The 13,654-nt window shown below is 36.6% G+C and overlaps 1 protein-coding gene across 3 annotated transcripts in view; it reads left to right on the forward strand.

Annotated features, from left to right (window-relative positions):
* Positions 1-175: 175 nt before the first annotated feature.
* The window catches only part of LOC144206019 (uncharacterized), a 41,515-nt gene continuing 28,036 nt past the window's right edge, over positions 176-13,654 (forward strand). The window contains exons 1-7 of one of the 3 annotated variants that reach the window (XM_077730689.1): positions 176-615; positions 4,594-4,763; positions 4,886-4,971; positions 5,111-5,188; positions 5,832-5,959; positions 6,098-6,235; positions 8,216-8,333. In XM_077730689.1, the coding sequence (XP_077586815.1) occupies positions 8,265-8,333 (69 nt within the window). In that variant the 5' untranslated portion in view covers positions 176-615; positions 4,594-4,763; positions 4,886-4,971; ... (2 more) ...; positions 6,098-6,235; positions 8,216-8,264. The remainder of the gene's footprint in view (positions 616-4,593; positions 4,764-4,885; positions 4,972-5,110; positions 5,189-5,831; positions 5,960-6,097; positions 6,236-8,215; positions 8,334-13,654) is intronic. The other 2 variants (XM_077730687.1, XM_077730688.1) reach the window with 2 other exon arrangements.

A 13,654-nucleotide genomic window follows, 5' to 3' on the forward strand; every position in this document is an offset into this window, starting at 1 on the left:
CCCTAAAGGATACAAAACCCACACATAAAACAAGACAAACTAGTGAGTAATACCCCAAAAAAACAGCATAATATTTGAAATTGTCATTAGCAACTAGCATCACAATATCTCAACACTTATTTTTGGGTGGCCTGTTTCTTTAAGAATGTGCTGATTGCGTGCAGGTGCAGGTAGCTCCGCCCACTTCCCCACATGGCTTGTGATGAAACACAATAAGGCTAGTGGCTAAACTTGACCGAATTTTATATTAACTAAATCAACTTTTGCACGATGCTAAGCCGTGTTTATGTCGGTAACCGTTTGTCGCTAATGTGTTTGTATTTTATTTTGTATAGACGTCTTAGATCCTCAGTTTTACGTCGTAGAAATCGATGGCCCTTCCGGGGTAGATAGCTATTTAACGCTAACGTGAAGCTAGCTAGTAGTTACTACTGCGTTAGCGTTTATGTCATCTTCAGCTCGAAAAAGACTTGAAAGTCAGCAAGAACGACTTTGTTAATTGGCAACGATCTCTAACAAGATAGAGAGACTTTCAAAAGTGAAGAAAAGACTTCCAGAAGAAAGTGATCGATGTCTTCAGCCAAAAGGAGCGACACATGGACTTCGCCATTATAGGTAAGATCGTCATCAACTTTAATAACAAAACATTAAAAAAACGATTTTTTTGCTCATCGGGGAGGGAATACAGGTGGTTTATAGCCTCCAGTGAGTCATTTTGATGTGTCACTATTTCTGTCTGCTTTACTTTATCCAGCTGAGACATGATGCTACTTATCTAAGGGGTGTGCAACATGTGGCCCGCGGGTTTGATTTGGTCCCAAATGTAATTTATAGCTTATTCATACTGTACAAATAGAATGATTCTTTTTCTGTATTGTTTATCCTCACATTGTTCACGTGGGGGTGCTAGAGACTATTTCCAGCGGCAAGCCAATGACAGGTAAGCTTTCATAATCATACCTAGGGGCAATTTAGAGTGTTCAAGCAGGCTATATTGTGTTTTTGGGGTTGTGGGAGGAAACAGGTGTACCCGAAGAAAGCACACGCAAGACTTTGGATCTCTTAATATTTACATATACATTTTTTTTTACAATTTTAAGTATTAGGTATTTAGTATTATCAGGATTTCCTATGAACTAAGTCTCCCAAAAGTAAGACTGGGGAAAAAAATACTAGCTGTGTACTATCATTAACTTTCATTACGCAAACTAACTGTGATAGCTTCCTGTACTTAATGAAGCATTTCTGTGGCTAAATGCCAAAGACTCCTGTATAAAGACACTATGGAATCCTCCTATAAACGCATACTTTGAACGCATCACTGGATCTACCTTCCGCTGTAAAAAAAAAATGGCCTCAGTCTTCCCTCTTTGCACATTTGGCTGCTACTTCCTTATCCCTCCATGTTATTTTCCTACTTTCTGAACCACTTTATCCTCACAAGGCTCGCCGGGGGTGCCGGAGCTCATCCTAACTGACGCCCTGAATCATTGGCTAGCTATAGCTATGAGATGAATGACCAATCACACAAATTTAGAGCGTCCAATCAGCTTAACATGTCTTTGGAATGTAGGAGGAACCTGGAATACCCGAAGAAAACCCACACAAGCCCAGGGAGAAGATGCAAACTCTACAGAATCACCACTCTTTCCCCGCACCGCCATTTTTTTCTTGCATATTTGTCTTTCCGAGCTATTGAAGTTCACCCCCGGCTGAATGAAGCTGTTTACATCAACGGGGGGAAGATGACTCCAACAACATTGGTTCTCGGAGTGTGATTGATTGCTTCTGTCTGGCCCAACTTGGCTATCCCTTTGACCCGTCTGACTCCAACTCCTCAAAAATGCCTCATGCTTACTAAAGAAGTGAGAAGCAATGACTTCATAGTATGACTCTGGCTAGACTAAACTAGTTTTTTTTTTTTTTTTGCACACCCGGAGCAAAGCGCCTCATTTTCCACTCATTTTTTTCTGCAAGGGTCAGGTTTTTTTTTCCTGCTTCGCATTCAGCTGTCATGCATTTCCCTCCCCAACCTCACCGAGAGCAATTACACTAATCAAAAACAGGTGGCAGTCGGTTTCAGCCGGCGCTCCCGTACGCGCGAGGGTGCCGTAAGAACGATCAGGCCGGAGGGGGGGAGGGTTACTCGTGTTCACTCAAAAAATGGTGGTGGAAGGGAGAGTCTCAAAATGATCGCGTCTGACTGACGGCGGGATTGTTTTGCGTCTCCACCGCACGCCGGGCGAGAGTTTTCATGGTCTTGATTAAGGACCCTGACGTGGTTTCGGGTGTCTGGAGTGGTGTGAGTGGTCGCTGTGATTGCGCTGGTTTTCAGGAAGTGTGGAGATCCGTGTTTCCTAGGCGGAACGAGAGGTTATGTAGTAGCAGGGGTCATGGGTTTGATTGAGGGGAGGCCAAAGACAAATAAATTATTTTTCCACTGATGTAAGGTAAAGGGGGAGTGAAAAATTAATGGCTGACTTACAGGTTAAATGAAGTTTAAAGTCTTTGTAGTTTTTTTAAGGTATGACTTTGTTTAGCCACTTAGTCCTTTTCTTTGTAAAATACAATACATATATATTTTTTAAAGCATCCAAAACTGTTTTATTTACTGTTACTAGGAACTCAGAATCGGACAAATGAACCCTTCCATTCTGTTCAATGATGTGCCTAAAAGCTCTCGAGCCGCATATGGCTCCTAGCCTAAATGTATGTGGCTCTTTGCCTCTTATTTTGTTTATACGTTCATCCTTTTTATATATAGTAGATTTCCCCAAAAAAAATTAACATATTATTTTCATGTAAGTTTGTTATTTATGTTTTAAAAAATGCATTTTAGCAATTTTCTGATTAAAAAAAAGTTCTCTATGCTATTTTCATTTCGATTTTAGCATAAAATTGACTCATGTTTACATGACAAATTTCACAATTTGACAATGTATTGCACACTAAATATTTGTGCTAAAATTTGACAACACATGATGTTTTTAGACCATGAATTCTTAATTCTGAGGTTAAAGTATGCTAGCATTGTAGTTGGTCAGTTTCACTAAGTCAATCCACAACGTGACCCGAAACCAAACGTCCTCCCATTCCTACGTCAGAGCCGCGTCGTAACTTTCCGGCGTCGACTCCGGGTTGTTCTCGCTCCCGGCGTGATGGCGTCCCGCCCAATTCCGACGGAATGTTCTTTCTTTCCCTCAATGTGAGCTTGAGACATCTGAAGTCCACATGAGGAAACTTGCTGCTGTGGATCTTCTCCACTGGGGTGATTGTGTAACTACGTACGTACTGTGTACCTGGAAATGTCTCCAGTCTAGTAGTTCCCAGCAGACACGTTTTGATTTAGCGCACGAGTCAAACCACTTGGAAAAAAAAATGTCTGTTTAGTCATTATTACAGGCCACTGTTTGAACATAACGATCAAATGACAGTAGGAAAAGAAATTGTATTCCTTGAAATTCATAGCCAATGATTGCTTTTTTTAACTGTTTGATTGCAATAACATTCAAGCTGATTTGATGCCAAAACAGAAGTTTGAATGTTCAGTTTTTTCTAAGCTAAATAGGGTTAACATTTGTGTGATTATTTTATTTGCGTACTTGTCAACGTAGAAGTTTTTCCTGTATTTTATACGTTTTTTATCATTTTAAAATGGGGATGCTGGATAAGAAATTTTGCAGGGGATTTTTTTTGTAAAACATGCGAAATTGTTGAAAAGTTAAGACAGAAAAAGTCAAGTAAAAAAGACAGTCAAGTCAAAAAGACAGTCAAGTCAAAAAGACAAAGTCAAGTAAAAAAAGACAAAGTCAAGTAAAAAAGACAAAGTCAATTAAAAAAGACAAAGTCAAGTAAAAAATCCAAAGTCAAGTCAAAAAGACAAAGTCAAGTCAAAAAGACAAAGTCAATTAAAAAAGACAAAGTCAAATAAACAAGACAAAGTCAAATAAACAAGACAAAGTCAAGTCAAAAAGACAAGGTCAAGTCAAAAAGACAAAGTCAAGTCAAAAAGACAAAGTCAAGTCAAAAAGACAAAGTCAAGTCAAAAAGACAAAGTCAAGTCAAAAAGACAAAGTCAAGTCAAAAAGACAAAGTCAACTAAAAAAGACAAAGTCAAGTAAAGACAAGTAGAGACAAAGTCAAGTCAAGTAAAGACAAAGTCAAGTCAAGTATATATAAATATAGCGTGTCAGAAAGCAATGGCCCAGACAGTCAAGCTGTTAGCATCATGTGCAATATCTTAAGATTGTGCAATATTTTAGAATTTACCTTGCCAGGATGGAACTTTTTAGATTTTTATGTTACTTATTTGTGTTTTTTTTACTGGGAAAACGTACTTTGTGGGATAGCATCACCAATTTTGTTATATTAAGCTTTGTATAATGACAATAAAGACTTTTTGAAATTGCAAGATTACAAAAAGCAAGGGAGCTCGTAAATGTACTTGTATATATTTTTTGGAGGTGTCCTCTTAAAGCTCCCCAAAAATAAATAAAATAAAACAAGATTAATGAAGCCGAGAACTCCCGAAAATTGCTGAGACAAGGAACAAGGGTTGAAACGTTATAGCTGTAACCTAAATTGATTTTACAGCCTTTGCTGCCGCACTGGGGGAGAAGCAAGCCAGCGTCCATATGTCAAAAACATCAAGTAGAATTGAGAATTGGCAGACGTGCTTTTCATTTTTTACGCCGTCTGGCATGAAAACGGGAGTTCAGATGAATGCCATCCATGCAAGCTATGGCCTGCTCTCTGTTCGACAGGTACGGAACCAACCCAAAGATTTAGTGGTGCTGTCCAAGCTTACATAACGTGGTTGGACTGGTTTGTGCTTCTGGGGAAAATACCGTTTGCTCATTTATTATTATTCTTTTCTTTTTTACAGAGTTCCTATTGGCTCGTGGGGATTGTCGGAAGCTTGTCCTGTTGACCTTGGGAAGATGAACGCGTCAGAATGAGCTGCCACGAAAGGTACTCTAGATTTGACACTTTGATCTCGGACACTTCAAACATGTCCTCCCATTTTTTTCTCGTAATTTATCTTAAAATATCTTACAGTATATTGACTTAAATTTAATCAGAACATCTCTATTTGTCTCATTGTTTGCAGTACTCTAAGACATGGGTGTTGAAGTGGCGGCCCAGGGGCCAAATCTGGCCCGCCAAATCATTTTGTGCGGCCGAGAAGGTAAATCCAGAGTGCTGACTTTTGGTTTTAAGATTAAATTCGAATGAAGATTATAGATGTATATTATATTTCCTCATTTTCCCCCATTTTTAAAACAATTTTTTTGTTTTTTGGGTTTTTAGGTCAAAAAGCATTTTGTAAAATCTAAAAATAAATATATACAAATATTTCCACTATAATATTGAACACTTTTTAATTGAAAAACAAATTTTAATATGTTTTCCCTTACTAAAATAAAAAACTAAAATAAATATTATTTCAGATGTAAACAAAAACTGAATATTACGTTCTTTTAATCCAGTTCTTTTTAATCCAGTTCTTTCAATCCAGTTCTAATCCAATTAAAAAAAAAAATACAATTATAAAAATGGAAATATTCTATCTAAAATGGTCCATCCCACATCCCATCTAGCAGACGTTAATGCAACCCAAATTTGACACGCTAGCTCTACACCAAAAAAAATTCCACTCAAAATTTCACCTTTTAATCGTAAATCATGCCTTTCGGAAAATCCATTTAAAAGAAAAAAGAGGCTAAAGCGGTTACCAGCAATAATTTACCCGACAATATATCACCTATCTAAACTTATCACGACTTGGGAAGACGTTATCACAAACCGCAATCTGCTTAACTCTTTCCCAGAAAAAACGCTTTTGCCAATGAAGTCATGGAAATGGTCGACCTCAAATCTTGTCAGAGAGCTTAATTGGATCACCTCAGTCCTCCAAACATGTCTTCCATTTTTTTTGGACCACAAAGTTCTGGCTTGGGTGTGCAGTTTTTGTTTTTTTTGTTTTTTTTTGCATGTTTGGCCACACGTGGATGCAAAATGATGGTTTTGACCGACTGAGATTTGTGGTTTTCTCTTTCTCTCTCTGATTTAAACCTTTTTTTTTTTCCATCTCCAGCTTCCGTACGCAAAAAATCGCACGCCTTTGAATCGGTCACGGAGGATGTTCGGGAGGATGGCGAAGCGGGGGCGCCGGAGTACTGTGCTTCATTGATGATTTGCAGTCTTGTCAGATTGCCAGTTTCCATTCAAAGAGGTAAAAATTGATTTTTTTTAACTGAAAACAAGAACGTGAGCTCAAAAACGTGACAGTTTTTATCCTAGCTAAACTTTTTAAAGGTTATTGGTACTTTAATGCCTATTTGAAGCTTTTTGGTCGTTTTTTATTGATATACTGCATTATTTGGGTGACTTAGTCAGTCATTTTTGGTCATTAATGATTTGACAGCTTTTCTGGTGGTTGATACATAATTTATAAACATTAAAATTTAATTAAATCTTCTTTTTGAGCCTCTTAATAGCAAAAAAATGTCTTATTTTACAAAAGGCCCAGTCAAACTATAAAAATACTGCAATTTATAATCCCTAAAATACAACCATGGCCTTGGTAATTGAAAAAAAATGCCAAGTATTAATACTACTATACTACATATAAGTACACAAGTACTATTATAGTTCAAATCCAGGTCGCTCCACTTATGATTGGACACTACACTAATTCAGTGTGTAAAGTCAGGTGGGATATGCTCCAGCACCCTCCTAGTGAGGATAAAGCGGTTCAGAAAATTAAATATGTACAATTATCAAAATGTATTGATTAAATAAGATGTATTAATATCCAAATATGGTCAGACAGGGAAATGTTTCAATGGGAATTTTGACTTTTTAATACTTAACGTACGAAGCCGCCAAGTGGTGAAGGACGGCATTACTACTCATTCGAAAATTGTAGAAATATTTCATCCCTATTTGTCGCAAACCATTTCCTTAATCAAATACCCTCGACACATTTTAAACCACATAAAAGCCATATGTTGCAAACCGATTTAAATCATCCGCTATTGCCGTTTACGAACTAACGGGGGTGACGATACCCATCTTGACTCCAGACCTTCTCTCGAGATACTTTGCGCAATACAACGAAAAAGCTTTCATAGCTCATGGGGGGGTATTCATACTTTGATTTTTTATTGTGGAAAACATACCAATCTGAATCATAGAGTTCCCAAACCCTATTAAAACCAACAAAGGCCCCAAATAGGACCTCCTCACAACAAGAACATTGCCCCCTATGACATGATCTACAACTCTAGGTTATATAACTGTTCCAACACTTTAAAAAATAAGATAAACGTACACCAGGAAATTTCAGATCTGTTTTTACGACCCGATAAAGTTATTATCGATCGTGTTGAATCCATTTTGGGTGGTTCCCAGGAGAATTTAGGGAAGTTCTTGGCCGATAGATCCAAAAACATTCGTAACATCCGCAGAGTTAAGCTAGCAAACAGATGCGCTAGCGCCGGATTTCCTTTTCGTCCTAAATCTCTGTTAGTCTTGTCAGTCTAGAGGAGATTTATTGGTTAGTTAATTACTAAAACTGATGGAGAAGTGTATTTTTTTTTTGGTCAGATTGAAGAGATGCTCTTTGTAGACGTTTTGGAAGGTGGTGAAATGTTTTATTGTATCGTAATGGACGTTGTTGGAAAGTAGGAGTCTAGATGTGGGCGGGATTTAATCGGGTTATATGGTTAAGTGCCATATTTTCATCTTATTTTATTGACTTTAAAAGCAAATGTAAGCGTTTTTACAGATAGTAACTTGTTGGGAGCTTTTATTTTTTACTGAATTCTCTGGCTTGGGGTTTTGGATGCGTGGGATTGATTCCCTTGCGGAGTTGTTGTGGGCGATAATGCTGGCGGCCATTTTACTTGTGGCTTTTTTACTTGGAGATTGTCAAAGAGCTTTTTACATCTTTATTATGTGATTGGGGTTATTGTAGTTTTTTGTATTTATGGTGTATTTGTCAATGAAAAAATTATGACTGAATCGAGGGTAAGGCTTATATGCGCATAAATTAGACTAGCGGCCATTTATTTCAAAATAGTGAAAAGATAAACGGATAAAATGCTAAACTAAATTTATTTTGATGTCTATGAATGAAATTCAATAAAAAATATTGCATAAAACGTAAAAAAAACCTCACTTATGCCTGCCATTTTTCATCTTACCTAAGGATGACCAACTAGACCACCACAGACAAACTTGCTGGTTGTACTGCTCACATGACCTCCTTTTTGAATTTGCCTAAATTTGGCTTATACACAAAGTCAGCCAACGTGCAAGAAAATATGGTAAGTCATTTTTAACACAACTTGTTATGTATTCTAAGCTTGTATGACCATTTAAGGTAAACTTTCCTAAATCCATAATCCTATAGACCTTTTTTGCATGAATAATGGGGTGTACTAGAACATGACCCATCAAAAATCTTTAGGGTGAACCTGAGCAGGTCATGTGACTTAATCCCTCACTAAGTAGACAAATGACCTGTGTAAGACGTGAAATGGAGTCTATTTTATTTTTATTTTTTTTACATTGTTCGCTTTATGAATCTGCCATCACCCTGTTAAATCACACCCAGATATTTCCAACCGTGCACACTATTGTATTTTAGCCTGACCTTCCAGGAATCACCCCCCTGACCCCCAAAAAATCAGATATAAATGTCATTCCGCAAAGTTATAAGTAAAAAACAAGTTTTGCTAACTTTTCATTGGTTAAACTGCTAATTATCACCAAATATAGTCAACCTACGCTAAAATGCTAACGTGCTAACGATATTACCGGCTCAAAATTGTTGTTTTTTTTCCCCAGAGTAGCAGGAAAATAAGTAATGACATCATTCTAACAGAATGTGGTCACCCCAATTAACAATCTTTGCCTCTGACATAATGAGTCCACTTAGTTGGTGACATCACGCTAAAAAACTGCAAAAAAAAAGCAAAAATGCTGATGCGAGTAAGAAAAAAACCCAAAAAACCTAACCCTCTACTCACGTGTCCAAACCTCGTGTTGACAGACGTACGTACCTCTGGCATCCTTTGACTTTCCGCCAATTTTGGTAGAATTCCGCGCCCATCTTTTCCACTGCCTACTGTGATTTGTGATTAGTTTCCAAGCCCTCCATGCAAATTCAGCTCTACAGCTTCCATTTTTCCACTCATTAAAAGCCGCCCCCCCCCCCCCCCCCCCCCCCCCCCGAAAAAAACCCACTCTCGCACGACAAATCTCTCGACTCGGCTCATCATATTTCTCCCAAAAAAATCCAGCAGACTGTCGACTCAGCAATTTTAGACGTTTATCGTTGCTAACTTGTCCGCACAACGGTTTTATTGACATTTAGGGATAAAGTAGGCGTGTGGCGACCGGTCTGATAGGTTGCACGTACAAAAAAATCAGGTCGTTTTTGGCTTTTTTGGAAAACCTGGTCTTGTAACTTCGACCAGTATCGGTGTTTTTTTTTTAATCTGGCGCTAAAAGCGAGTATTTTCTGACGGGATTTTGGCGCAAAAGAACGTTAGTGTGAAACACATGTATGCATTTGTAGAAATAATCAGTTTCCAGCAGGAAATAGTGTTGCCTGTAATCATTATTTCAAAGTATGAGCTCATTGGCCGACGTTAAATCATCCCCATGAGTCTTGCGAAATAGCTCCTGTAAAATTTTTGCTAGCTTAAATCTTTGGCAGGGCAACTCTTTAATATGGACTGAAGTAGCCCAAAAGACCAGATGTAGGTCAATGCCGTCATTTTTTTTGAACTGCCCAAGATGGCGCCGTCATGCAGAAGCCAGTGGCAGTAGCTCTGTTTTTCGTGTTTTACAGCATTTTAATATTTCTTACTACATTCCTTTTGACTTGACTTTGTACTTTATACTTTTTACTTAATGAGTAACGAGTATGTTAATACTTTAGTCCTTTTTTTTCTGTTTATCTTTCATATGTACTGTTAACGGATGCACTTTTTTATGTTTCGTATCATGTACTGACCCATCTGTCAAATTTTTAAATACATTCCTTTTGACTTGACTTTATACTTTTTACTTTAATAATGAGTGAGTACGTTAATACGTTAGTCCTTTTTTTTCTGTTTGTTTCATGTGTACTGTTAACGGATGCACTTTTTTATATGTTTCGTATCATGTGCTGACCCATCTGTCAAATTTTTAAATACATTCCTTTTGACTTGACTTTATACTTTTTACTTTAATAATGAGTTTGTACGTTAATACTTTAGTCCTTTTTTTCCTGTTTGTTTCATATCTACTGTTAACGGATGCACTTTTTTATATGTTTCGTATCATGTGCTAACCCATCTGTCAAATTTTTAAATACATTCCTTTTTTTGACTTTATTCTTTATACTTTTTACTTTAATGATAAGTATGTTAATACTATAGTCCTTTTTTCTGTTTATGTTTCATATGTACTATTAACGGATGCACTTTTTTATATGTTTCGTATCATGTGCTGACCCCGTCCATATTTCACATTTTTAAATTCAATATGGCCCCCAATCAGGCCCAAAAGTTTGCCCACCCCTGCTTTTAGACACTTCAGGCTTAATTTTTGGTGGTTTTAGAACCAGTAGATGTCACTGTCCATCAAGTTGTAGTACTGAGAAACAAAGTAGCAGATGATTCTTATCAAATCCAATTCACAGATAAGCCATTCATCTTAAATGCCTCAAGACTGGAGTCATTTATTCTGTATAGTGGCTTTCAAATTCCTGGAATTGCCGACCTCGTAAACATTTCAGTGCCATTCTGCTCTTCCCACCATTTTCAGGTCATTATGTCATCCGGCAAAACGCTCTAGTTTACTGCACATAGTTAAAATAAAACCTACTCTGTTCTCATTTTCAAAACTGCACCACATCACTTAAACGTAGTACTAAATGTTTGTGGGTTTACCTATAGATATATTATATGCCAATGTTAACTCTTAGGTGTTAATTTTACAAGCACATTTGCTAAATTATTTTTAATATGAAAATCTCTGTGGGTTTCGTGTAGAAGCAACCAAGGAAAATCCGTTTTTTTTTTGGTACAAAAGTTAGACATGGTTTCACAGCAAATAAAATATAGTAGTTAGAACTCCATTTTGTATGTTGGGTACGCCTGGATTTACGTTTTTTGAATGTTAATCTGTTTTTCGGAGCCAAAAACACGACTCAAACGAGTACAAAACAAAGTAATGTTGTTTTTTTACCCAGAATTCCTTGCATACCTTTTGCGCATATGTCTTAAACCCCGGATTAACCAAGTAGATTCGTTTTAAAAGCCACAAAAGCTTTTAATTAGCAGTTTGTTTGAGGAGAGACATGTTAAAAACCCAACTGCTATGCTAGCAAGTTTCAAAACACATGCGTTGCAACACGAATGGTCGCCGAAAAGTTATTAGCGATTGAACACTACCGGATTTTCTTCATTGTATGTTTTTAAATGTTCTTTAAAAGGCCCAAAATAGGTCCAACTTCAATTGAGCTCTTGAAAAATGACAAAAACACTAAATTGCAGTATATAATTAAGCTAAAACGTGTTTTTTTTCCCATAACGCTGATGTAAAAGTCCGATTTTTTTTTTCCCTTGCTAGTAATTAACTATCAGTTAAATCGTCAATCGTACTCGAGTAGAGCAAATCTAGTGTTTATGCATTCCGTTGAACATTTCCCAAGCTTGGTAATGAAAAGGCTAAGGGTGCTAAATGCATATTTACTGGCTTCTTTATGGGGGACATCAATGCTTGCAAATATGGACGTTAAAAAGGAATTTGTGGCCTTTGGAAATCTCTCTGTTGTGGGGAAGTGGGAAGACTTGAAAAGCATATTTGCTGTGTGATTGGAGAAATATGGAGGGCGAGAAACGAGATATTATCAGGTACAAAAATACATTATATAGTGATACCTCGAGATATGATCTTAATTTGTTCCAGAACTGAGCTCTAATGTCAATTTTCTCGTAACTCAAACAAATGTTTCCCATAGAAAGGAACTAAAAACGTATTAATTTGTTCCAACACTCTGGAAAAAACACCAAAAACAAGATATTGGATTGGGAAAAACATATTTATTTGTTCTAACTCGCCATCTATTGACAAAGTAACAAATAACAAGTATAGTTTAATTGTCCCAAAATGTGTTTAATAGTACTACGTGTATAATAGTACTGCAATGTGCTTAATAGTACTACAATGTGTTTAATAGTACTACAATGTGTTTAATAGTACTACAATGTGTTACTAGTACTACAATGTGCTTACTAGTACTACAATGTGCTTACTAGTACTACAATGTGTTTAATAGTACTACAATGTGCTTACTAGTACTACAATGTGTTTAATAGTACTACAATGTGTTTAATAGTACTACAATGTGTTTAATAGTACAACAATGTGTTTAATAGTACTGCAATATGTTTAAAAGTACTAAAATTAGACGGAAATACTTTTTGCATGGCAACGCGCTCGTAACATAAACAAATTTAAATGAACTTTAATTACGATGCAGACACTCAAAAATACATTTAATCTAACCTTACACTAAACTTAACTCAAATTTAGTTTTAAATTTTGATACATTTCTTGGCTCTATTGGCCCCGCCTCCTCTCTGACTTTCATATACAACCTATCAAAGGTTGTTTGCTTTAGTATTACCTTCAAAATATTCCCAAAATAATACACAGAAATGTCCTCACAATAGGATAACGCACGACCACTTACTTACTAAAAAGTACTATGTATTCCTCTCGTATTAGCGAACAAGCTCTGCCATTCGCATTGACTAACGGCGAAAAAAAACACTGAAAAATACCAATTCTCGAATACATTTCTTAAGTAGAGCTACTAGTACATATGGTATTCAGTAAAGTAACCCATTGGGTTATTTAAGTTTAATATATACACCCAGATTTAATATGAAGGCATTGAAGTTAAACAAGCAGATGAAAGACATTTTCAATTTCTATTGTTGTAATCAATTCTGATAAAAGGCTTTTCCAATCTGCGTTAAAGCCACCCGCATTCTTACTTGTTAGCCTACAAAGTGCCTTTTATCTCCGTAGACACGGCAACCAGTAAACACAGATGCCCGACAAGAAAGCTTACAATAAATCTCTCGGCTCTTTAAATTATCGTTGAGTGGTAAAGCTAAATTATTTCCGACCGCGAGAGGACAGCAGATGAGAAGAAGAAGCATTAAAATCGACTATTTCATTAGTGGCGGAGATAGAAAATTATTGTCGAGATTTTAGTCTACAAAATTCTCTGCCAGTTCTCCCAGTTTAAAGGAATGACTTCATACCAGATTTCCAAGTGGAATGTTTTTATGTTATCAAGGAGAAACTAATTGAGGAAATGTTGTTTCCTCGTAGGAAGTTTTTTTTTAGATTCTTGATATGGAAATGGGTGGAAATTAGTTGATTTTAAGATTAGTAAACACTTTAACTATCTTTTTTTTAGTTTAACCAACCAAAATGGCTGTCAGTTATTAGGATGTATTGTTTTGACATTAATTTGCTATGTAAAGAATGTGAAAAATGTCCTTGGAGTAGGAAAATAAATGTTTTAGGTTACGTTATAATTTTATTTCATCCCGTTTTTGGGACATTTCTTGCA

Source organism: Stigmatopora nigra, chromosome 13 (genome assembly GCF_051989575.1).
Source record: "Stigmatopora nigra isolate UIUO_SnigA chromosome 13, RoL_Snig_1.1, whole genome shotgun sequence".
NCBI lineage: Eukaryota > Metazoa > Chordata > Actinopteri > Syngnathiformes > Syngnathidae > Stigmatopora > Stigmatopora nigra.